The sequence below is a fragment of the Anopheles nili genome, chromosome 3 (genome assembly GCF_943737925.1).
Source record: "Anopheles nili chromosome 3, idAnoNiliSN_F5_01, whole genome shotgun sequence".
Lineage (NCBI taxonomy): Eukaryota > Metazoa > Arthropoda > Insecta > Diptera > Culicidae > Anopheles > Anopheles nili.
The window spans coordinates 61,600,168-61,625,572 of NC_071292.1; the positions used below are offsets into that span (position 1 = coordinate 61,600,168).

At 48.3% G+C, this 25,405-nt stretch overlaps 4 protein-coding genes across 4 annotated transcripts in view; 2 read left to right on the top strand and 2 right to left on the bottom strand.

Moving 5' to 3' along the window:
• Positions 1 to 1,820: 1,820 nt before the first annotated feature.
• LOC128726911 (60S ribosomal protein L8) lies at positions 1,821 to 3,328 on the top strand. The gene is made up of 3 exons (XM_053820757.1): positions 1,821 to 1,870; positions 2,163 to 2,316; positions 2,405 to 3,328. The coding sequence occupies exons 2-3, from the start codon at positions 2,179 to 2,181 to the stop codon at positions 3,050 to 3,052; spliced, it is 786 nt and encodes a 261-aa protein (XP_053676732.1). The 5' UTR covers positions 1,821 to 1,870; positions 2,163 to 2,178; the 3' UTR covers positions 3,053 to 3,328.
• A 672-nt stretch (positions 3,329 to 4,000) lies between these two features.
• Positions 4,001 to 6,488, bottom strand: LOC128722975 (NEDD4 family-interacting protein 1-like). The gene is made up of 2 exons (XM_053816672.1): positions 6,414 to 6,488; positions 4,001 to 6,044 (listed from the first exon to the last, which is right to left on the bottom strand). Exon 2 carries the CDS (start codon positions 6,006 to 6,008, stop codon positions 5,334 to 5,336), a length of 675 nt encoding a protein of 224 aa, XP_053672647.1. The 5' UTR covers positions 6,009 to 6,044; positions 6,414 to 6,488; the 3' UTR covers positions 4,001 to 5,333.
• Positions 6,489 to 7,605: 1,117 nt separating this feature from the next.
• LOC128725881 (DNA replication licensing factor Mcm7) lies at positions 7,606 to 9,921 on the top strand. Its single transcript, XM_053819652.1, has 3 exons — positions 7,606 to 7,633; positions 7,712 to 9,635; positions 9,720 to 9,921. Exons 1-3 carry the CDS (start codon positions 7,606 to 7,608, stop codon positions 9,919 to 9,921), a joined length of 2,154 nt encoding a protein of 717 aa, XP_053675627.1.
• A 12,077-nt stretch (positions 9,922 to 21,998) lies between these two features.
• Positions 21,999 to 25,405, bottom strand: part of LOC128727240 (division abnormally delayed protein) — a 115,661-nt gene continuing 112,254 nt past the window's right edge. Inside the window, exons 6-10 of the mRNA XM_053821128.1 lie at positions 25,158 to 25,342; positions 23,723 to 23,927; positions 23,502 to 23,625; positions 23,141 to 23,369; positions 21,999 to 22,284 (exon numbers count right to left, since the gene is read on the bottom strand). Coding sequence (XP_053677103.1) covers positions 23,188 to 23,369; positions 23,502 to 23,625; positions 23,723 to 23,927; positions 25,158 to 25,342 — 696 coding nt within the window. The 3' untranslated portion in view covers positions 21,999 to 22,284; positions 23,141 to 23,187. The remainder of the gene's footprint in view (positions 22,285 to 23,140; positions 23,370 to 23,501; positions 23,626 to 23,722; positions 23,928 to 25,157; positions 25,343 to 25,405) is intronic.

Sequence of the window (25,405 nt, forward strand, 5' to 3'; positions counted from 1 at the left end):
CATTTCCTCATGCTGTGGATTGGTTTTAAAACAGAGGCTCTCAATCATTAACCGCCAATTGCCGACCTGGCCGAAGCTTTTTTCGTTCTTCTTTCTAATGCACGTGTCCGGCTGGGGGTGGTTGCGTGTCCCCATGCCGGTGCTGCGGGAACGTCGAGAGAAATACGCTCCAAAAAGATGTCTCATCGGCCAAATTACTCAAGCAACAGCCAACAGAATGTCCCGTCGTATCTTGTGTTTGCTAAGTGCCACCAGCTATTGCCAACGCAACGCCCTTCCCGCTTGCTGGTACCTTTTGTTGTGTTTGCACACCAAAACGACAACTGTTGATAGATATAACGTTAATTGCAACAACCAACCTGGCATATGACAAGGCAGGATCAGTAAGGGAAGAGGAAAAATCACGCAAAAAGAAAAAATATATATATACATAATATGAACAAATGTGATCGATTTGTGTAATCCAATGTACATGTTAAGCAGAGCAGAACCTAAACCACTAGCAAGGCAAACGTATTTATCCAAGCGCTTTCCATACCCGTTGGTCTCGAAGGAGTCCAGGGCTTGTGTCCCCCAAGTTAGCACAAAACAAAACAGGAAAGGTATAGCAAGGAAGCAAGGATGAGGATGATTATATTTGCCGTTCCATTTAATCCGCCTCACGGGTTTTCCATCCACCAGGGGCCACGTGGTCGAGTGTCACAGGGCCTACAGAGGGGCAGTGTGTAAAGGCTAGATTTTATTTGAGTATAGACGGCGACCCAACCGATCAGCCGCCTAGCAATGCTTTGTTAAATGCAATTTTACAACCAACGGCTTAACGGTACAGGGAAGAGGGAGCGGACGAGCGAATTTGAATAGCAAATTATTGCATCAAAAGTGCATTAGTATCGAGAGAAGATAAGTTCATGTTTCGTTACGTTTCCTTCATTTTCTTTTTTAAATTAAAACCACCAAATCCTGTTCGTCCTGTTACATTTGATTAGATAAGCGAATCATATACGACGCTAATTAGTTTTTAGTATGCACGTTCCGCAATCAAAAAGGTGCTGTTGCCCCCCGCAAATGGGGGCACGCAATCACGTGCGAGAGGCGTTGGTTGGGGTGTAGAAATTGTACGGTAGCGTTGAGCGGCTTAGCGTTTATTGCATATATAGATTTTTAACGGCTAATGAAACTGGCTTCCTCGTAGCGCGTAACCCCCCGCGTGGGGAGTATTATTTATTCGAGCGTGCAAAGAGGCGAAAGGCGATAAAGTACGGACGAAAGGAGAGCCGTTTTTTGTTCAAAATATTTTTTTTTACATTTTATTAATTTCGATACTTCAACGCGAACTGGTTGCGAATGCAAATTGAATACAAATATCTAACGTCCCGCTACATTACCATTACATCTTGATCGCTACCAGCAAAAATATACTTGCAAATCATAAGACTCCAGGGTGCAGATAGAGTTGGCCGAAAGCAGCACGTGTGTACGTCAACGGATTGGCCCGAGAAGGCAATTCGATTATAGAACAGAAAAAAAACCATGCATCCAAACTGCAGAAGTATTTCGATAATAAATTATTAAACATTATAACACGTTGCGCCTAACTTTTGTTGTGTGATTGAGTAGAAAATAGTTGCGAAAATAACGATTGAATGAACGCTGGAAGTTCAAACACACGGAGCGTTCCCGGTCTCTATGCTGATCGGTGGAGACGCGTTCAAAAAACGCACCATTTGACAGTTCACGACGCGTAAGCGAGCTGTCAATGAGCACGCGTTCCGCCGTTTCCTCATTTAGACATTTCGCTCGTTCTCTCTTTCTTTCCGGCTCGCCGCAGAGTCTAGTGAACACACATTTTGTGTATTAACTTTTAAGCCCTGTAAGTGTTTTCCTGTGCGAATGGCTGACTGTAAATACGCAACATTACCCCCGGGAGCACCCCTGGCGTGTGTGGAATGTGCAAAGTTCGACGCAAAACGCGTAAAAACGGCAATTTGTGGCCAATGTTTTTCCCACTTCGCTGTCTCGCCGTTTGGTGACGGTGGACGACGTCGAGAGTTTGACGTATCCGTGGTCGCCCCGTAGGAGCATGTTGCGTGTTTATAAGGACGGCGGCGTGTGGTGCAAAACGCCGGAAATGGACATTAATGAAGATCTTTCTTTGTTTGCAGTTTTTAAGGCGTCGCAATGGGACGCGTTATTCGCGCGCAGCGTAAAGGTGCCGGATCCGTGTTCCGGGCACACACGAAGAAGCGGAAGGGACAGCCTAAGCTGCGTCACCTCGATTATGCCGAACGTCACGGATACCTGAAGGGAGTCGTGAAGGTAGGCCAAAGGATTTTTGCGAAACCCACCCACCAGGCACGTGCATTAACTCTTTTGGGTTTGTTTTGTTTTGTTTGTTTGTTTTTAGCAAATCATCCACGATCCAGGTCGTGGTGCTCCACTGGCGGTCGTGAACTTCCGCGATCCCTACCGATTCCGCCTGAACAAGCAGCTGTTTATCGCCGCCGAGGGCATGTACACCGGCCAGTTCGTGTACTGCGGTCGTCGCGCCCAGCTGCAGATTGGCAACGTGTTGCCCATCGGTCTGATGCCGGAAGGTACGATCGTGTGCAACCTGGAGGAGAAGACCGGTGACCGCGGCAAGCTGGCGCGTACCTCGGGCAACTACGCCTCGGTGATTGCGCACAACCCGGACACGAAGCGTACCCGTGTGAAGCTGCCGTCAGGTGCGAAGAAGGTGCTGCCGTCGGCCAACCGCGCCATGGTTGGTATCGTCGCCGGTGGTGGTCGTATTGACAAGCCCATCCTGAAGGCCGGTCGCGCGTACCACAAGTACAAGGTGAAGCGTAACTGCTGGCCGAAGGTGCGTGGTGTGGCGATGAACCCCGTCGAGCATCCGCACGGTGGTGGTAACCATCAGCATATTGGTAAGGCCTCGACGGTCAAGCGAGGCACGCCTCCGGGTCGCAAGGTCGGTCTCATCGCTGCCCGTCGTACCGGACGTATCCGTGGTGGCAAGGGCGACGAGAAGTTCAAGGAGAAGGAGAAGAAGTAAGCAGCTACTCCGGTGGTGGTGTGCTGGTGGTACCCGCGGGAACGGTGGAACCATCAATCGCCATCGTTACTGTCGGGCATTCATCGGCGGTCATCGTGTTCTGCTAATGTTTTCCGCTCTGCAACCAACAACAGCATCGGCAAACAGTAACAACAGAGGCGAAGTAGGAGATATGGTATCGATATCTTGTGTATTGATATTGTTGGAACGGATCGAAGTAAGTGAAAGCGGAGGTTGAAGGTTAATAAAAAAAAAGAATAACTAAAACTTCCAACACACACGACGCTGTGTAGTTTTATGCGAAAGATGGCAGGTACGTCGAATTCTTTTCTTCTCGGGTGGGCCGCAACGTCTCTAGGACCAGCATAACAATTTTTAACGAAAGCAGAAAGAACTAACTCCACAAAACATTTCCTCTTCGTTAAATGATTTTTCAACCCACGAGGGCAATTTGCGTTGATTCTTCTTGGTAGGCATGGTGATTCTTTTTCGCAAAGCTTACTTAGTTCATAAATAAGCTTGATATCAGAATCGACCTATCAAGAGATCCTATGATGACTGCCTAAGGATTCAAAAACGAGTTTCTCTAATTAACTGTCATTCAACAATGATAGGAGTCAGCAACAATAAGCCGTATTCCTTAACTCCGAAAAATATTGGAAAGAAGTGCAGGCATCGAGAATCGAATTGATGAACCTAATAAGAATATAAAGGGAATCTCCCGTGCTCTAGAGATTCTAAACCGTATGGGAAGAATCACATAGTTTTGATAAGAGCATATATTAAAGGTCCATATGCGGTTATATCCAAGCCGATACTCTATGGATAGAGAACAGTTTTCGAGTCCACCACTTAGTTCGCTCGTTAGGAGGGATCCTTATTCCTTACCAGCTGTTGCATTGCATTTCTTTCCATCAAGCGACAAACGACGTTCCGATATTCAGTTATACTATATTTTTATTTCATTTTTTTCTTAGATTTTCACAATATAGAGACATAGTGTAATATGATTTATACAATACAATAGACGTATTTCATTCATAATGTGGTAAAGCAGTGACCTGCTGCGTTGTTCCATCTTGCTGTTCCGTTCAAACCCATCGCTTCCTGACGATTATTTTATTGTATTTAGTTTGCATACAGTTGCCTTTTTCCTTCGCAGCCAAGCTTTTCCTCTCAATTGTCTCTCCCTCTCTGCTCTCTCTCTCTCTCTTTCCCCCTGGTAGTGTTACAATCTATTTACAAAGTACAAAAATATGGTTTACTCTATTTAAACACTGCAGAAAGTAGTGTCGGTTTTGTTGCTACGAAAGTGTTTGATGCTTTCTGTTTTGTAACGTTTTTTTGTTGTTGTTGAAGTAGTTGCATTTAGTTTCTTCGAACGCCATCCCGAAACGTATCCTCCCGCGGTCAATCTAATCGTGCACACACAAAGCCAACCGCTAACATCATCCCTAAGTTCCAATGTAAAACGTGCGCCTTTTTTTGCTGGCTTGTGACACATTTCACAATAACCCTTTCCTTTCTTTTGAATCTTCGAAAATACAACCCAGTGAAACACATTTAAGACAGACAAATAAAGCGATGGGTGCGAATCATCCTCGTGAATAATAACACTAGCTAACTAGGATAACAAATTGAACCGGAAGGGAAAACTAAATCACCTTTTAGTGTAGGTGGTTCGCAGTGCGAAAAGGGAAGCATGGTAAATGAGCGCAAATACGTTTCAAATGTTCACTAGGGCACACACAAAAATGCAAGGACCAAACGAACGGAGGGCTAGGCTTGCCGATTGGCCGTGTTTTTTTGCTTTTTCGAGGGTTTGTTGCTGATTGCTATCACAAAAACTATGATAATGGTATGGTTGGTTCCGTATCCGTGTTCCCTACCCGCTGGGGGGAACCTCACCTCTCTCTTCCTATGTTTTGTCCCTTCTCTTCTACTCTGTCCCTGAAGTTAATGTTACGACGTTTTTCGCTACAAAACGGTGACTTCTTCATACACACCAAACCACCGCCCACCCAAGTACGATCGATAGTGTGCTGGGAAAAGACAGATTAAAACGCTTTCCAACGTAAACGCCGCGTGCTGCTCGTCGGCTGTGGGCGAAAAATGGGACGACTAAGGGCGTGCGTTGTGCAGTTGGAAAAGAGAAAATGGTACTTGAGATTTAGAATTACTTCCCAAAAGGACACCAAAAAGGGACGAAGCAGCAGCATCAGCAGCACCCTTCCCATACCAAAGCACGCGGACGATGAATCCAGTGGGAGAGGGTGCACGTTTAGTAGAAGAATAACAGCCGCTCCTGGGCGGATGTGGAAAGCAAGCGCCAGGTCCGCTTGATGCTGATGTACTGCACGAGCGCCCGGACGCAGATCAGAAACCCGAACGCCATGATCAGCCACCACAGCCAGGAGTTCTCGTGTGAGGCGAAATCGGTCGAATGCTTCATGATGAGCGTCCACTTGGCAAGGGACAACCCGAACCCGGACAGGGCACCGTAGCGGGCTGCGATCGTGTGGCAGAAGCAGGTCAGCACCAGGAAACCGATCCAGTTGAACAGGAACGCGATTAGGAATGCGGTCACGAACATGATGTCGGTGCCAAGCAGCCCATTGTCGGCGCTAATGTTCTCCCCGTCCCCGTCGATTGCGATGAACGTGACCTGCGGTCCACCGATGACTCCCGGACCGCGTCCGACACCTCCCATCGAGGTGATGCTGGGTGGAGGCGGCGGTAGCTGGGGCTGCATCGGTGGAATCGGCAGCTCGTGGTTGATCATCTTTTCCATCTGCACCTCCTCGTACGTGGGCAGCTTGGTGGTCAATTCGGGCACCGGTACCGATTGCTGTGTGTACTCGTCCCGCTGGGAATCGGTCGCCTCGTAGGGCGGCGGGGCGCTAAAGTCAGCCTTCGGCGGGGGCAACTCATCCGGTCGGTTGTTGGTTGGTGGCATTTTGGAGGCGGTGGTGGTGCGTATTCCGTGCGAAAGCTACAATGGACAAACATTAATGTAATTATTTTTATCTATTTACAGCGGCATGAGAGAATGAGATGGGAATGACGAGAGGAAATCCGCCACCACCCACGATATCATGTGATTCATGTAAATATGATCATCTACGCGAAAAACCAAGTAAGCCATGAAGTTAATTTCCATCATTTTGACCGGTGGATTGCTTTCAAAACAAACCAAACTCATTGTTGTTGTGAGTGAGTCAGTCACAAGTACCCCACTCGGAAGAATATCGATTTTTTCTCGTTCCACCGCAACGCATAGATGTTTATCTGCGCTCGGGGGGAGAGCGAATGGCTGACGGTGACGGTGGAAGAAAAACTAATACGCCTTGCGCCGCCTTACCTAACCGAATTCCGTCACTGCGTCCGGTTCCTGTTTGCACAGCTTACTACGACAATCCTGTATTTTAACGACCGCAACACTTCACTACCGCCCGTAGGTGCAAGGAAGTGCAAGCACAATTTCGTCACTCTGGTGACGCGGACCTTTTTCGTCGAAACGCACAACCACGGATCACCCTTTTGCGGCCTACGATATTAAGTAACCGAACCGAACCCGACCCAGGATGGAATCTGCCCGAGAATTGGTTTATGACACGCGCAACCAGCAGTAAGTAGAGCCGCGGATTATACGCGTTATTTGTTTAATGATATCACTGGCACGGTAGCGCAAACTGTGATCAAAATTTGCTGCCCCCTTCTTCTTGTTGTTCGTCTTTGTAGCTTTGTGTTCACTATCACGCAGGAGGATGCAACGAAGGGTTTGCGAGACGCACGCTTCAGTACACCATGTGAGTATACAAGAGGGATTAGTACATTTGAATAGCCACAGCGTACACGACGGCTGTGCTATTGAGATCCAATTATAAAAATAACAAAGCTTCGTTTGCGTTTTTGCGAAAAAACCATCCAAACATCAGCAAACACTAGCATACACACGCACCCGTCCCTACTCGCTCTTGTTGACAGCGCAAACGTCAGACATGAGCCATTTTTAATTTTCATTTTGTTAGGCCAGCTATTCGCTTCATTTCTTCTGATAAATGTATTGAAAATGTTATTTAAATTACGTTTATTTGTCTTATAAACGGGCAAGCGCCTTATGCAGTTTTATTGCACCCTTTTCGTTGCTCAAAACATCTCAATTGACGCGAGTTTTCTTTGCGTGAAATATACCCCTTCAAAAATTTATTTTATTTTTTTAAATAATAAATTGTTGAATTGTAAAGTACTTTACTGAAACAAATAATATATGATTACATAACCTAGTGCACAAAACAGCAAACCTTCATGTAAAACTGTTAATTTTCCTAGGAACTTAATTTGAATTCATAACCACAAAATTTGAGCAAATTTTACTCGTTTGGGCTACCGTGGGCCGTTGTCAAAAGTGAGCAACTGTGCGGCTTTGGCGCGAATTCGAACGCCATTTGTTTTCGTTACAGCGATAATAAGCATCAGGAAAGGCAACGCGCTGTTAAAATATCTGTTTTCGTTACGTTTTGTTGAGTAATTAGCACTAGCAACGTGAAAAAATGCAGCGCGACTACACAGCTGATAAAGGTTAGTATAAATGCAGCGTATGTTCGTTCTGATAGCTAATGATCATCCTCTGCCTTTCCGGTGCATGGCGTCCAACAGAAACGATCAAGTCGTTTTTGGCCGAGTTCTACCGCGAGGAAGACGATGGCAAAAAGAACTTTGTGTACGCCCGGCAGCTGACGAAGATCGCACACCGCGAACAGATCCAGCTGACCGTGGAACTGGACGATATGATCAGCTTCCGGGACGAGCTGGCCGAAGCGATGCAGATGAACACCCGCCGCTACGTGAAGCTGTTCTCCGATGCCATCTTCGAGCTGCTCCCTTCGTACAAGGAGCACGAAGTGATGCACAAAGACACGCTGGACATCTTCATCGAGCACCGGTTGATGATGCAGGGACGGCTGCACAACCCGACCGATGTGCGGGACGGTCGCAACGCCATCCCGATGGAGCTGGTCAAGCGGTACGACGTGTACTTCAAGGCTCCGAGCTCCTCGAAGGCGGTCGCGATCCGCGACGTAAAAGCGGAACACATTGGCAAGCTGGTAACGGTGCGTGGTATTGCAACGCGCTGCACCGAGGTGAAACCGTTGATGACGGTCGCCACCTACACGTGCGATCGGTGCGGCTCGGAAACATACCAGCCCGTGACGTCGATGAGCTTCAAGCCGACCATCGATTGTCCCTCGGAGGACTGCCGTGTGAACAAAGCGGGTGGCCGGTTGTATCTGCAGACACGCGGGTCCAAGTTCGTGAAATTCCAGGAGATCAAGATCCAGGAGCACAGCGATCAGGTCCCGGTTGGTCACATTCCGCGCTCGCTGACGGTGATGTGTCGTGGTGAGACGACCCGTGCGGCCCAGCCCGGTGATCACGTGGTGATCACGGGCATTTTCTTGCCCCAGCAAAAGAGTGGCTTCCGTGCGATGGTATCGGGGCTGCTGAGCGAAACGTTCGTCGACGCGCACCGTATCATTTGCCTGAACAAGTCGGACGACGGTGAGATGAGCAACGAGCTCACGCGCGAGGAACTGGACGAGCTGGCGAAGGATGATTTTTATACGCGCATCGCCAGCAGTCTCGCACCTGAAATTTACGGCCATCTGGATGTGAAGAAAGCGCTGCTGCTGCTGCTCGTGGGCGGTGTCGATCGCAGCCCGGACGGTATGAAGATCCGTGGTAACATCAACATCTGCCTCATGGGTGACCCGGGTGTGGCCAAATCGCAGCTGCTGGGATACATCGATCGTTTGGCCGTACGCAGCCAGTACACGACGGGTCGCGGTTCGTCCGGTGTTGGTTTAACGGCCGCCGTCATGAAGGATCCGCTCACGGGCGAGATGGTCCTGGAGGGTGGTGCACTGGTACTTGCCGATCAGGGCGTTTGCTGCATCGACGAGTTCGACAAGATGGCCGAGCAAGATCGCGTGTCGATTCACGAAGTCATGGAGCAGCAGACGATCTCGATCGCAAAGGCCGGCATTATGACGTGTTTGAATGCGCGCGTATCGATCCTTGCCGCCGCTAATCCCGCGTATGGTCGGTACAATCCACGTCGTACGATCGAGCAGAATATTCAGCTTCCGGCGGCTCTGTTGTCTCGGTTCGATCTGCTGTGGCTTATCCAGGACAAACCGGACCGGGATAATGATTTGCGGCTCGCGAAGCACATCACGTATGTGCATCATCACGGCATGCAGCCACCGTCGCGCATCAAAACGCTCGACATGTCGCTCATTCGGCGGTACATTTCGCTGTGCAAGCGTAAAATCCCCGTTATCACGCCGGAACTGACGGATTACATCGTAAACGCGTACGTTGAGCTTCGGCGCGAGGCCCGCAACAGCCGCGATATGACGTTCACTTCGGCGCGTAATCTGCTCGGTATTTTGCGCCTTTCGACGGCACTAGCACGGCTCCGGTTGTCGGATACCGTCGAGAAGGACGACGTTATGGAGGCGCTCCGGTTGCTGGCCATGTCGAAGGATTCACTGAATCAAACCGAGCAGCGCGACACACAGTACGTACAACGGAATGGACCGTGAGAGTCAAACTCGTGCATGCTAACATGCTTATGGTGCTTTTTTCTCCCTTTCTTTCTCAGTGTTCAAAACACATCGGACAAGATCTTTGCCCTGGTGCGGGAGTTGGCCGGCGAAAGCAAAACGGTAAAGGTGTCCGACATCATGGAACGCTGCACCACCAAGGGCTACAAACCGGACGAAGTCGATTCGTGCATCGAAACCTACGAGGAGCTGAACGTGTGGCAGGTCAACCAAACGCGAACGAAGATCACATTCCTGTAAACGGCTATGCAATAGGCGGATCCGTTAATTTTCATTTTCAAATCTTATCCATTCGATTGACGCACGTGGGACGGTTTTCATCTCACACTTTACGCGATAAAGCTTAGACTTCGTTTACTATTATATGATCCATTTTTTTGTATTGTCTGTTTTAGTTCTAATAGGAGATGTAGTTGATAAGAGACTAGTTAAACTTTCTGTGTGTATGTGTTTAGTTTTTATCCTTTTTTACCAGTTTGCGTTTCTCAAATTCAGTACAATAACACGCGAATAAATGTGACGATAAAAATATAGGAATGTTCTCCCGCTTAGCTATCGTATGCATCGTAGGCTCAGGGTTTTGCGTGACATCATCTTATCGATCAGCTAAGTAGAGCCGCACTTTTTATTGGCCTTCGCGATCGTTTGCAGCGATAAATTACCGATGCACGGCTAGTCGCAGTCGATTTTAATGGCGATAGCAGTAAAGCCAAACGAACACAAAAAAAAGCATATATGATCGCCATAACAATTGCGCTAGATGGGTTTAATGGAAATTGCCGTTTAATGACGATGACGCCATACACCCCAAAGACGCAAATCAGGGTTTAGGAGATTCGGATGGATTGATTCGTGAGCCTTAAAGGGCACCGATCGAATTGTAATCCTGGCACGTTTCGTGCGGTGATTTTAGGAAGCGGCGTTTTTGCCTATTCTAACGCACGGTTTACGACTCTTTAGAAGGGCCTCGAGGACGCCACGGTACGCATAAAAACAAAACTATCCCTCACGGTGGGAATTAATAATGCTTGAGCATAGCAGCTTTGGCCTTGAAGAGGCATTTTTCTTAGGGAAAAATAGCATTAAAGCGATACTTAATTGCCATCGTACGTGACAAAACCCAAGGTCTATCGATTTGATTACTGCCTTCCGGGTGGTACTGGATCACATTAAGCTTTGGTCCATTTGATCAATCAATTTGAGCTAAGCCCGGCTAAAAAGCTTCATTTTTTTTCTTCACGAATACGTTTTCACTGTGAGCCGAATTACAATCGCACGTTCTTTGCCATCTGATTGCATTTCGTGCGCCACCGGGACACACAAAAAGGAAAACAAAGGCTCATCCGCAGCCAATTCGCAGTTCATCCAATTTTCCCCCGGTCCAGGTGCGGACGGCGACGACGACGACGATGGTCGGCATGGCACGTTCGTGGCCGTTTAAAGCACGCCCATCTCCTTATGCAAATCACGATGAAGGACCTGCTGGTTTTGGACCATTTCCCCTCCCCACCCAAGCGAATGCAAATGTGACCGCGACCCTTCGCGCTAGGCGTAGGAGAAGTGGCCGGTCGGAAAATGGCCAAAAAATTCATTAAATCTGATTGCTACCGATTCGTATCGCAGCCCGGGCTGACCACTCGAGAGCCACTTTTTGGCAGCAAAACCTGAAGCAAAGAAGAAAGAAAACTGCACGGCGCCGGAAGTTCGTAGCATCATTCAAATCAGGCTCCGGGCGGGGTGGTATCGTGGGTGGGCGAAACACAAACACCATGAACAAACGAAACATCATCCGAAAAGAGAGAGCGAGAGAGAGAGAGAGAGAGAGAGAGAGAGAGAGAGAGAGAAACAAAAAGGAAGCCTGTGTCCTGCGTCCGATTCGCACCGGAATCGAATGCAAACATGCCCGAAAAAGATGCCAAACCTCAAACACCGGCATGCCCGGTGTCCTTGCGGCTCCGTTTGTGGCGGGATAGGTTATGGTTGACGGGGTCACCGGAGTGCCTTGCCTTGGAACTTTTCGACATCCTGGTGGGTTTTTCCGGGGCCGGTGCCGTTGCGTATAAATCTCGGTTTCATTCCCTTAGAGCCACCCGAGGCGGGACATCATCGGGACGGGGTGTTTTTTTTTCTCCGGAAAATAGTGATGACACTGCGACAGATTGGCTGGCTCCTGTTTTTCTAACGCGTCCTTTTGGTTGCAAGGAAAATGCATTCCTTTTGGGCTTTCATTTCCCGTACCCTTCGCTTTGGGCTGTTTTAGTGGCACTTTAAAAGGCCGGAAAGGACATTCATGAGTGCCAGCAGTAGGCTATGAAATGGCCTTCGGAAACTCTCTTCTTGGCCGGAAAAGGTGGCGAGAAAAACGAAAGAAACGAAACGATGAAACCCGTGAAAATGCTCGGAAAACTATTGCTCTACCTTGTGGGTGTGATTTAAATCACGGAAAGAAATTGAACCACCTTCTCATGGGCTAATTCACGCAGCGTAAAGTCGAAAGAAACGCTCCTTTTAACGAGGAAAATGAAAGAAAATCCACGATAAAAGCCGTGAAAATGGTGAGAAAATGCTAACGGTACATTCTGCCGTCAAATTCCGTCATAAAAAACATAATTTAAACCTTTAAATCATCAAACAAACCCACGTTACGCCATAAGTCGAAAGCATAAAAAAAAAACCTATGGAAAAAAAACAAGCACGGGTGAGCCGCGTACTCATCGGTCGCGAACAGCAAAAAACCTTTTTTCGGCGCACGGATTCTGAGCCGCTTTTTCGAGGCGCGCCGAGTTTCGGTACCAGGGTCGCAGGACAGTAGCAGGTAACACACCCGTGTGCTGTTGTTGTTGGTAGGCCACCCGTACGACCCACTCGCGCACGAGACGAGCGAACGCCGCGCACACACACGCGTGGCGCATGCAGCGTGCGCGAGCGCGAGAGAAGACATCGTGCCGTTCCGTTACATATATCGACGCGTGGTGCGAGCACTCGGCCGGTGTGGGATGCTGCCGATGGCTTATCGCGACCGAAACCGATAGCATCCCTGTCTCGCTTTGGCACACGGCACATACGGCGACCGGTGTACAGCCGCCTAGCGAGCATGTTCTCCTGGTATTTTTGAGGGGCTTAAAAATTGGCTCGCGCGAAAGTAAGAAAAATCGCCAATTCCAGTGTTTCTCAAGTTGCGCTTTTGCTGGGGGCGCAGGTGAGTGAACTTGCGTAATTAGGGGCGCTGTTAGGTGTGAATTTTCTTTCCTTAACGCGTCGTGTCATCCGTGTGGACAACGTTTATTAATTACCCAGCCGAGTAGGCCGGTAATCGGTCATTTAATTCGCCAATCGAGAAGAAATATCAATGTCATCAATCAAGAGCGCTCTAACTAGGCGCTAGCTAGTACATCGAAGTATACAACATGCTTTAGATTCGTCCGGTTCGATTCGACTTCAAATTAATCTTCATTCCGTCCGTTCAATGTAGCCCCAACTTACTTCTTCGAGCGTGCACTAAACACGGTGTGTACTAATGAAATCCCAATGTTCGAAGCTTCTTCCATCAAATCCCTTCAAATTACCGATGTCGCTCACGTTTCTGGCTCCTCGAGCAGGATGGGAAACTCGTTACCACCCTCAACTTCCCGGATCACCGGACCCGGAATGGAGCCCTTTTTCACCCCTCCAATTCCCAACCTCCAGCGACGGGGAGCCACCGAGGCGTTTCGTTTACGACCCTACCGGCGCCAAACCACAACCCCTTGGGGGGGAGGTCGGATGGTTTTGTACAAAATTTAACTGCCTGATTAATGAGCCATTATCGGTCACGAGGAGGGGCAGGGAAACGTGCACGAATTTGAGCAAGTAGCCTACCCCACCTCCCCCCATCCACTCCAAACGCCCACGTGTCCCCATACATCAAGCCCCATCGATTCGCCCTTCGAGGGCGGTGTTATTGCCACATCATAATTGAGTGGCTGTTTATGCGATTTGTCACCTTTCTCGCGGCGTTCGTTGGTGGGTGAAGAGAGAGAGGGAGGAAGGAAGGGGTTGGGTAGTGGGAGGAATATTAATTAGGCCCGAAGCACCACCCTAACAAGGAACCATAATCAAATGGTACACCATCCGATCGGGGGGCGGTGAGTTGTTTTCTCCATAAATGTGGTTCTGGGGGTGGGTTCCAGTTTTTTTTTCTCTTCTTTCCCTGTCGTCCTTTTTTTGCAGTTCTCCACTTTTAACCAAGTCCCGACACGAGGTGGCGCCAGAATGGACACGCTTTGCAGCCGAACGTCGAACGATGGCAGGTGGTTTTAATCGGCCCGCGTGTTGTCTTTCGGATGGCATTTTCGGTGGTAGCCATAAATCATGTTTTGGTGGAAAATCGCCCCTAAAACTGTTGCTGCTTTTTTTTGGTGGTTATCGCGCCTTACCAAAGTTTACTATTAACGGGTGTCTGTGATATAGGTCAAAGTTCAGCACGGTCTCATTTCGAACCAAGCGTTTACTCACCGTTGTTTCCATGGCAACAAGCTCAGCTCACCGTTTCTTTCCTTTTCTACATTTTGAAATCGTAGGCGCTTTGGATTAAATAAACGACATGTCGTCAGTTGTTTTACCCATTATATGGAATCATAGTTTTTTATTTCATCACTTAAACATCCAGCCGATGGGTTAATGAACGGGAAATGGTACAAGGAACCGTTGTTGGCGGGTCATTGTAAGCCAATAACCGGTAATGCTTCGATCGTACGCCACTCATCCGCTGTCCGGTTTAACAAGCCGCCTGAAAGTGAACATCTCATAAGCTGCTCATTGCACCGATCGTCCCAAGTTCCGTGCCATCCTAATTGCCCATTTCACACCCCGGGGAAAGCAAACCTCCCCACACACTCAATGGCGCGTCATTACCTAATCGGTGATCCGCTGCTACGAACCGCAATGGCCAATAGCTTCCTTCAGCGCAGGAAACAAAGCCAACGCCTTCTCGCTACGAAGCATCCACCCACCGGTTTTTTTAAGACCAAACCACCGCCGTCATAAACTCACATCAAACGAGGCAAGAAATCTTGCTCCCGTCGTTCGCATATTGCCCGAAAGCTTTTGTTTTTGCTCATTAAAATTGCGTTGTCGCCGGGCGAGCAGCGACGACTGCGAACGGTCGTGTTCCCTTTTTGCGTTTTGCCCACGCAAACGCCCTCCACTGGCGGTTGGGTCGTAAAAATAAATCACGATTTAATGTTAAACATTGATAATAATTATAACGATGTGCCAGAGCTACGGCTAGGGTAGGCTTTAATCCGCCCTACGCCTAGTCACCCACACGCTGCCGTCGTGACTGGTGGATCCTTGTTGCTGCTTTTAGGCCAAAAACCGCTGACAGAAAGCTGGGCCAATTCTTCGACTGAAAGGTTGCTCAAGCGTTGCCAGAATGGCGTGACGGATTGTTGCAGGATTCGCAGGAGTTTAATATCGCGTTGAATCACGCTTCTCAAATGGAACGAGATGGAATGCGCCCTTCTTCTACGCGCCTCGATATGCTCGTGATGGAACGGATTTACCCCCCCACCAGGGGGTGAATGATTCCATTTCCCAACCGTGACCACACAGGGTTGGGGGACATTTTTCGAGTCGATGAAAAAGCATCCTCTGCTTCGCCGTGAATGCAAACGTTTCTGGGTTTCAATTGCATGAAAAATGCAATCCTTTCCCCTAAAAGGCTCCCACGTCATGCAATTAAATCGATCATGTGCCCTCTCCCAAGGATCATCCATCGAACAGGACAGCATCCATTCATTCATTGCAGTAGCAGAAGCACAATAAAAAAGCCACAGTTCACCAACACGCTCGAAGGACGGATGCTGCGAAGCTTCGTCGTAGCTTCGACCACGTGGCAGACACTGCGGTGGCTACGCAAAAGGATACTGAACTCTGGCGTGGCGTTCGCGCACACGCAAGCGTAGCGTCTGAATGGGAGGCAGAACTTGAAATGCCACCCAAAAAAAAAAGGATACCACCAACCCCGACATCCCGAAGCGCGTTCTGCGTTCTCTGGCGATCGATGGCAAGTGGCGCCATGCTGTCCTCAATAAACATTATCATCGCGCCATGCGTTCCGGTCGTCCTGGCTTCTCGTTCTAGTTCTTGCCGTCCCACCGAAAAGCTGGGTTCTTTCGTTGAGCAGCGGTTGTTTTTTTTCTTTGGGGCGAAAAATCTATCACCCCCCGGGCCAGGGTCAGAAACTTCAGTCGGCTCTCCCGGAGACCGTAAAGGTGTTCCGAGGTGCACGGAAGCAACGGCGCCAGCAAATGGAACGAAAATGAATTATTATCGCCACAGGTTAGGGGAGATGTTTGTTAGGAAAAACATTATTTTACTTCCGTGCGCAGCATTCACGGGTGGATGTGTGTGCTTTTTTGTTTGCATCGATTTAAATGAATTATTGTAGCGCAAAACATCTGAACAGCAAACTGTGTGGGGGGGAAACAAAAACAGCTATCTAAATGGTATTCTAATATGGTTGATAAGGATGTTTATGATAACACAAATAAGGTATAACGCACGGAAAACATATCCTTGCACGTATTTTCCCACTTAGCCACGCTTATCTTCTCGCTCTCGGGTGCGATATGAATGTGCCAAATACGAACGAGCGAACACCGAAAAGAAAAACCGCACTTGAATAAATCGAAGCACTTTAAATCGTGGAAATATTTTTCCTGGCAACGCACAAGGCCACCACCAAAGCTCCACTAGCGGGAAATCCACGCCGGCAATAAAAAAAATAAATGTTGCGTAGGTTACGATGCCAAACAACGGCGGTAGACCGAGCTCACGAGAAGTCCACCCGCATTTTGTTCGGTGGGCGTGTGGGTGGCCAAATTTCGCAGGATTCGCTAGTCCTCCGGCGGGGTATGACTACATACACACGTACAAACGCGATGGGCGTGTGTGTGTGTGTTGGTGTGTGGATTTATTTATTTATTTAGCCGAAAGTTTCCACTACAAATCATTAGTGGGTGAAAAGAATTACGATGCCCCAGGCCCCCAGGCTCCGGTGGACCACCCTGAGTGTTGGCTGAGTTTCGAAAGCGCGAAAACAGGGCACAAAGGGGTTGCGTTTTTTTTTCCTCCTCTCGGCACTTTAAATCGTCTGATAAATCTCAAAAATTCTACGCCCCACTGGCTGTGACTGGGTGGGGAGCTTTTTGAGAATGGCGTCCGGAATCGAGGCGCACTTTTCCATTAGCTGGAGGTTGGGGAAAAATCGAGAAAAAAAAGCGCAACCTAATGGAGCTGGCGTCACGAGCAGCAGCAGCAGCAACAACAACATCCAGCACTGGCCTGAAGAGCGAAAACAAAAAATTGTACGTAACGACCGAAATTATTCGATAGTTGGATGATTTTCAAAACAACAACGGCCATTAAAACGGCGTCCCAGCTCCTGCCAAATGCTCATGCCCGGTTCGAAGGGCCACCTCGCGTACATTAAGCGCAGCAGCCCACTTGCGGTTCGGTTCATTCGTCCTTGTTTACAACGAGCACGCACGAAAGAACGTGCCAGAAAGGAACCAGAACCACTAGAAAATAAAGAAAACCTCCCCGTTTACAACACCGACACCGACACGTCGATTTTTTATTCTCGATTTTCCCCGTGGCGGTGCGAAAAAGTTGTGAAACATATTTTCCCACCTTTCCCCTGTGCGCGGTGGGAGGGTTTTCGGAAAGGATGCACAAAAAAAAGGACCCCACCTCGGGCTGGCTGACCGCACCCGAGATTGGTCGAATTTTGGACGAGAATGGTCGCTTTCAGCAGCCCAGCAAATCCTTCGGCGCCGTTCTCGGGCCAGTTTCGGTGACGCCAACCGGGGCCTAATAAATCAGCCCCATGCTGTTGGCACCGGATCAGCAAAATGTGACCCAGTTACATCACGGACGCCGAAGGATCGAGCCCGTAGGAGCGTAGGTCAGGTCGGACACGAACACGACGAGGGTGACGAGGTTACGGGATGCAAAAATGTGTAGTTTTCCGTGCAGCATGAGTGGAAAAGGACTCATACAACCAAAAAGCAAAAAAAAACACAGAGACCAGCATCTCGATAAAAGGATACACTGGCACCGGTCGTCCCGGCTGGTTCTAATTTTCTAACACGCCATGTTCGGAACCGACGGAGAGCCACCATTTTCACTACTTTTCATGGCTCGAGAGATAACAACCCACCGAGGTGGGGGTGGAGGTGCAAACAAAAAAACAAAAAGAACATGAAACCAAGCACTCCCACAACCGGCCATGGCCATGCAGGTGAAAAGCTCGGCTCGCTTTTTTTCCCGACCTTACCGGCGGTCGTAGTAGCCTTTGGTTTTTTTGTTGTTGTGTTAATTTTTCTTTTCGCTTGTTAAATAATCGACCCAATGTTTACTGAGATCGGGGCAAACAATTTACATCGTTGATGAAAATTATTGATCAACCCTCAGCCGCCACTATCCGGGCTCTCGGTTTACTTACTCGGTATTGAAATGGAAATGCAAATTCATTCGGTTACTAAATAAATACAACCCCCCCCCCTTTTCCTCCCCGCCACCGACATCCCCCAACCCGGGGGGGGCACAAACAAACAGACTTACCTCCGTTTTGTTATTCGTTCAGAATAATATGTTTATTATTTCTTCCTTCCTTATACACAGTGGTGCCATTTTCGCGGGCTGTTTGGCTCGGCTTCCGCGTGCTTTTCCGCGTTTAGAAGATGTGAGTGTGTGTGTGTGTGTTGCCTGCCTGTCGGAACTGTTAGCACATGCCGTTATCAGTTTTCCGTTTCATTTTTTTTATCCGAGCCCATCTCTCTCTCTCGATTCCGATATTTTGGCGTGTTGTTCGTGTGTACTTTTCCCCAAACACACACACACACACACACGCACGGTGTGCTTTCATTCCTGCTTTATCTGATCGGCGTGGCGTTTTTCCTGCAGCGGGAGGCAGCCATTCGCGCCTTTGGCGAGCTTATTTTTCCCAAATTTTCACCCCACCTCAACACGCGCGTGTGTCCTTCGAAACGAAAGCAAAATTAATTCAAGTGGAGTGGGACTCATCAGTTTATGGGACGCTTTCGCTCGATGGATGCTGATATTGGCCACAAGCATCCCTTATTTGGCTGTGCCACCCTCACTTCCCACCCTCTCCCCATTCCACTGCCCCCCTTTTTGCTTTGCGTGGTCGGGGTCCTGTCCTGTTCTGGTGCATTTTTGTTTTATGTTCGGTTTTGTTTTTGCTCGCTCGCTTGTTGTGTATGACAAAACGAAAAGTAAGTAGAAAAAAATAGTAAACGACTCCCGTATCCTATTTGCCTACATATAATACACATTATCCTGCGTTTTTTTCTTCTTCTTTCTCTTCACCTCCACGCGTGCGCTCGCTCTCGCTGGCACATGGCCACCAACCAAAACGTTCGGTGCTTGAAAACTATATGTATACGCATATATATATATATATATATATATATATATATATATATATATATATATATATATATATATATATATATATATATATATATATATATATATTTTTATATATACTTTTTTATATATATATATATATTACCATCCTAATATCTACCTTGTTTATCCATGGTTTAGTTAAATTAATTTATTCTTCCTGTTTGAACTGTATTTATTAGATAAATACAAAATAAACTGCCGCCCGGCCGGGATCCTCGTAACGGGGGCCGTAAGGGATTGATTCGGTGATTGATTTCGCCACCCCCGAGGGGACCTATCCGTTCCCGAGTTCCCGAGAACTGTGCACCAGCTGGTGGGTGCTACTCTTCCTTCCTCTCTATACGCTTAATGGTAATAATTTTGAAAACAACTCCCATCCAACGGACAACACCCGACGATGGGGGAGGGACTATCGAGGAAGGGATTGGGTAGGGGAGAGGGAACGAAGCTTGAGAGACGATTGCGTTTGGTAGTTGCGTTTTTTTTTCTTGTGTTGTTGTTCTTCTTCTTTCCTGTGCCCTTTTTGTTTTGCTTGTCACGCACCCATCCGCCCCCGGTTCGGAATAACGATTGATACGAAGGAAACCGACCATGCGCCTCCATCGCGCATTTCTTCAAAGCAAAAGTGGGATTGAGCTATCTCGTGGCTCGTGGTATCGGTGACACATGCACGATTCCAGTCCACCCCCGTTGATAGAGTGATAAAGGATTGCTCTCTCTCTCTATCTTTCTCTCTCTCGTTCTCAACACACCACTCACTTAGCATAATGTTTACGACCTAGGGGAGCTTTTGTTCCTTCTTTTTTTTTTCGCTTCAATCTAAAACATCGTTTCCGGGACGGATGGGGGTGGGGTTTTGGTGAGACACGAGCGGGGTAGGATGGGAAACACTCACTCCGTGCGATTTTGAGGGAAATTTTCGGTAGGTTGACTTTGATTTAGCTTTGATTTCTCTTTCACTCTCTTACCCCCGTTTATCCTATACAGTTATGACTCGAATTTTGAAGACTGCGCTACCGAAACGTGCCCAAAAAGGTATTGGAGGAGCGGACGAAAAACACGGCTCATTTGCCATTTTTTTTTTGTTTAAAGAATAATACAGCAAAAAAATTAAAAAAAAAAACATAATAATTGCAACCTAAATCTAAGATATATCACTGGAAGTGGAATTAGCATTCTCTCTTTTTTTCCATCCGTATTCCTTTCATTTTTGTTGATTTGCTTCGTTTTTTTTTCGACCATTGGTTTAACTCATTTGCTTTGTTTTCGGTTAAAGAGGGGATGATTTTTTTTCTTCTGTTTAAACGTTTCTTTTTTTCTTTCGCTTTGTTTTCCACATTTCCTTCGATGTGTGCCAATTTTCGCCCGTGCTTTCTACTCAGTGTTTCTCCCGTATCCCTGTGTGTGTGCATGTTGTTAGTAATCGTACGAAACAAAACAAATAAGCGGGAGGTTCATGGCACCATAACGTGAACGCATACACGTGTTCTTCCCACGCCCAACCCCCTTTAATCCCCCTCAATCTCGTGCTGCTGGTGGCGCTGGAAAACGTGTCCTTTCCTGCCTGTCTGTCCGTATTATGGGTTCGTGGACGCGTTTTCCTTGGTAGACCTGATCGTCAACAACGAATGTGTGTTTCTACTAACAATAAATTACTTGCTCTTAATTTTTTCTCTTGCACTTCTTCTCTGCGCTTATATTCTACATTTCAGCAGCATCCCTTCCAGGTTTCGCCACAACCGGGCTCGCTTCCGGTATTATGCCTTTATACGCGTATCGACAGCTTTTCACCAATTCTCTCTCACTCGCTCTCTCTCTCTCTTCCATCTTCGCCCTCTCGTTTTTTCTTAGCACAATCACAGATAGTTCAAACAATTGGGTTAGCATTCCAGCGACACACTGTTCTTCTTCTCTCTGTTCCTGCATCTCGTACGCTTTCCACGGAGATTTGATCGCCGTTCAACTGCCGTTTCGTTCCGTCCCCTTTAGCACACACACACACACACATACGTAAATTTACAACCCCTCACTCGCTTCCGTCGAGGGCAACCGCTGGCCAATAATGCATAATGCCACCGGGACCAACGCTGACCTACATCCTCCGGGGCGGCGAATGATCTAATTGAAATCGATCTTGTTTGCAAAGAGAGAGAGAGAGAGACAAGCAAAAAAAAAGTCCCTTCCCTTCGCGATTGCACACGATGATGCACGCCTGACCAACCATTCGGAGCATTTGTACGCGAAATGAGAAAACGCGGAAACCAGCAGCAGCCATTGGATAGAATTTCAACCGTAGCCCGATCTTATACCTATGCGACAAACCCTCCTCCGATTCTGAAATCGCCGCTTTGGCTCGCTGCAAACAAATGAGAATCGTATGTAACGAACGGCGTATCGTACGTGCCCCGCCGGTTGAGAATGGTACCCCGCGAATTGTGCAACACATATCGAACGGGTTTTTACTTGCTGGGACGTGAAGGATAGGCTTTCGTCTGTTTAACGGCTACGCAACGATGGTGAAATTACGCACCATATTCGTTTTCTAGAACGGCTCGCTACCTTATCGGTGAGTCGAACGCACACTGTATTCGCGTTCCAAATGGTTATGTGCTTCTAAATTAGGTTTTTGACTTGATCATCGGTTCGTTCTCTCGCAAAAAAAAAGAATAAAATAAATGAGAATAGTACTCGGACTGGTGCATTAAACCTCCACCATCCATCATGCCAACGCGCCTAGGTATTCGTTTAAGTTAAATATGTACATAAAACGTTTATCCGTTTATCGATTCTTTCGCCCTAACTGCTAACACACATGCAGCAGCAGCAGCAGCTTTCTTTAGTTGGGTTAGTAGCAAATTAGGTGCTTCAAGGTTCAAGGTTTTCGAAGAGTTTTTTAGATGAGTTTTGTTCACTTTTTTTTTTGAGTTATTTTCATTCCTGCCTTTCTTTCTTGCCCTTTTTTTTTAATGGTCTAGCTACGATATCTTTTTTGTTTTGTTTTGTTTTGTTTCTACCAACGACTAAGCAAAGTACGCGACTCCAGTACTACACGGCGACAACGGGAAGAGATAAACCCGGGTTGCATGCTTCCACCGGGCACGTGTGCGGGATACCGCGTGTTTTCTCCTTCGGACGAGAGAGAGAGAGAAAACAAAAAAAAACAAACGGATAAATAAATGACAGTGGAAGAATCACGGAATACATCACTAGAACAAACTACCGCCGTTTTCTACCGCTGGCGGTGGCTCCATGAAATCTTACGCACGAGAGATCGTTTCGAAGGGATCTTTCATTCTGAGATTTGAGCACACCGACGTGCAGCACACGTACACTAACGAACAATTGACTGCCGCAGGACCCTGGAGGTCCGGCCGTTTTTTGTTTCCTCATCTCTTTCACTTTAAAGTAAACGCTAGAACAACATCCCTATGGCTTGGCTGGAGTGGGTTCCTTCCCGGGAGTGGGTGGCTAAACTCAACAGGCCAGTCCTTATCGTGGGCTGGCCTGGATGACTGCAAACTAAAGAATGCTGCATCGATTCGATTCGGTACCGTTCTGAACGGTTTCGTTAGCGGCTCGGGCGATATAAACTTTAAGCAGCTGCAATAAGGATACGCTTGGGGAAAAAAACCCTCGTCCCCCAAAAAGGACGAGCTGTTGCCACCCCCGGAAAAAGGAATACTATGCATTTTTCGATAACACCCACCTCTAGCAAGGGAACGTGAGTGTGTGTGCGAGCGTTCGTACTGACTGATTGACGAATCCTGGAACCTTTGAGCGCGTTTAGTTTTATGAGGAAGAACATGTGTGAGGGTGTGTGTTATTCTGTGTGCGTGGGTCGTGTGTTCGTGTGCATTCGTGTGCTCGATGAGGATGCTCTTGCTGTCGCTACTAGTAGGGTCGGTTGTTTTCTAACATTCCGCACGATCGAACCACGCCGGAGAGCCGCGTCTCTTGCGGCGTTCCGTGTCCGGTAGCTAACCTGATCCGGTTTGATAAACCGCGACGCGTTGTCCTGCTTGGACCGGCTCAGTGCCTACTGGCCCGATCGCTTAGAGCGTGCAGCAGCAACGGCGGCAGGGACAGCACGATCGTGGACAGCGTGAGCAAGCTCCAGCTGGAGCTGGCCGAGATTCCTTTCGATGGGACCATGTCCCTCATCGGGGGGATCACCCTCGTGTTTAGATCCAGACCCGATCGTCCACCGATTCCTGTGCCGTGGAAGGTGTGCAGAAAAAAAAGGGACAGAAAAAACCAGGTCAGTTAATCGACGAGGTTTAGGGCACCTGCCTGGGAAACAAACAAACGAAAGTTGTGAAGGTAATACGTACGATCGAAGTTGCCTTCACCGGAACCGGAAGCAAGATCGCTGTCCTCGTCGTCATCGGAGGCGTACGAATCGCCCGATCCTTCCGCCATGTCCGATTGCATGTTATCCACGTCCCCTCGGAAGGTGTTGAACGCGTACTAGTGATCGATCGCGGGGCAAAAAAAAACAACAACATTTTCCATTAGCGAATGTCTCCAGCAAAGGAGGAGAAGATGTTTGGCCCCAGACACTTACCGCTTTGTTGACAGCCGTCTTAAGGTTGATCAGTCGATCGACAAGCGTCTGCATGTGCGGTGACACCGTGGCCGTGGCGTTGTACATCACCTCCGGATTGTACCGATCACCGATCGTCGTCACCACCTGCTGCGTGTAGTCACTCAGGCTACTGCCCGTCCAGCAGTCCTCGTCCGTCGGGTGATAGTCCTCATCTTCGCAGAGCCTGCCGGTGGAGACGAAAATGCACAAATTAGATCGCAACCAACCGAAACCGCGTATCGATAGCCGCACGATCAAACCCTATTAGCTTTTGAGCCCTAAAGAAAGGGAGCATGTTTCCGCGGGAACACACTCGCAACCAACCAAACCCACGCCATGATCTCGTGATCACGCGCGTCAATCTCCACCGCACGACGCATCGTTAGCGTTGACACCCACGCGTCAGTTCGTTTACCACGCGCGGCAGCAGCAGCAGCATTTCCAAACAATGGTACACGATTGTTGCATTCCTGTTGGCGCAGCAAAGCAAACGGTGGTGTGTTTCCCGAAACGCTTACCGTCGTTGTTTGCTTGCAGCAACGATTGCAACACACACACTCACACCGCGCAATTAATCGAACCGATTGTTTTCTAACCGATGCGGGATGCCGTCACTTTGGGGTTGGCCCGCACATGGTTTCGAAGAAGGTCACGGTCGTTGAAGCGCGCTCCAGCATGGGTGAGGATTCACGTTGCGAATTAATAAAAACACGCGTTTCGTGGTTCGTTCCTTCCTTTCGAGTCGAGGTGCGTTCGCGTTGCCGTTGAAAAGATTCCTTTGTAGCGCACGCGAAGGGGTGGTTTTTTTTTCTTTTTTTTTGTTCAGGGAGGTTGAGTAGTGTAAATATCCGCCCCGTGAGTGGGGTTGTTTAGCACATGAATACTAGCTGTTACGTGGCTTCGGTAGGTCTTACCAACCGTCGTGGCACAATATAAGGGCCGCTACGTTCACGTGCACGGTTTTAGAACGTTAGGAAACGGTTCACTCGCGTGCGATTACGTGGCTTATGTGTGAGCCCCACACCGCACACACGGCTCGGGCGCCAGATGGAATGGTGAGTGATGAGGCAATAATACAACAAAAAGAAAAAACAGCACACCCTTCTCTGAGCTGTCATCGCCATTAATACCCAATTATCGCGCATCGTCACAACCAGCATGAGGGAATAAAAACCCCGGACAGATCGCAATCAGTTCTCGGCTCGTCAAGGGATGGAACAACACCCACACAAGGCGCTGCCACCCGGCGGAAGGCGCGCAATTGTCTTCGCAGGAACGAGCGCAGGAATGTTAATTAATATCACCGCCATGCGATCCTTGCAGTCTGATACGCGCCCCCACACACACATCCAATTATGACGCCCTGCGCGGGAGTGCGTTGTGCAATACGTCCTCTCGGGTTGGGATCACTTACGTCGTCGATAGCTGAATGAAGAGATCCTTGTTCTTGTCGATGGTCATCTCGAACTGGAGCATATCGTTGTTGGGCGCGAACGACCACTTGCTGCCCGCAGTTGGCGTTTGTGGTGCGTCATCGTACGCTCCGTCGGCCAGATACTCCGACGGCATCATCGATGGGATTCCGCAAGCTTGTTCCACCTTGAACGAGAAGAAGATGAAGAAGAAGCATTAGATAATGGGCTTAAGGTTTATGGTTTTGTG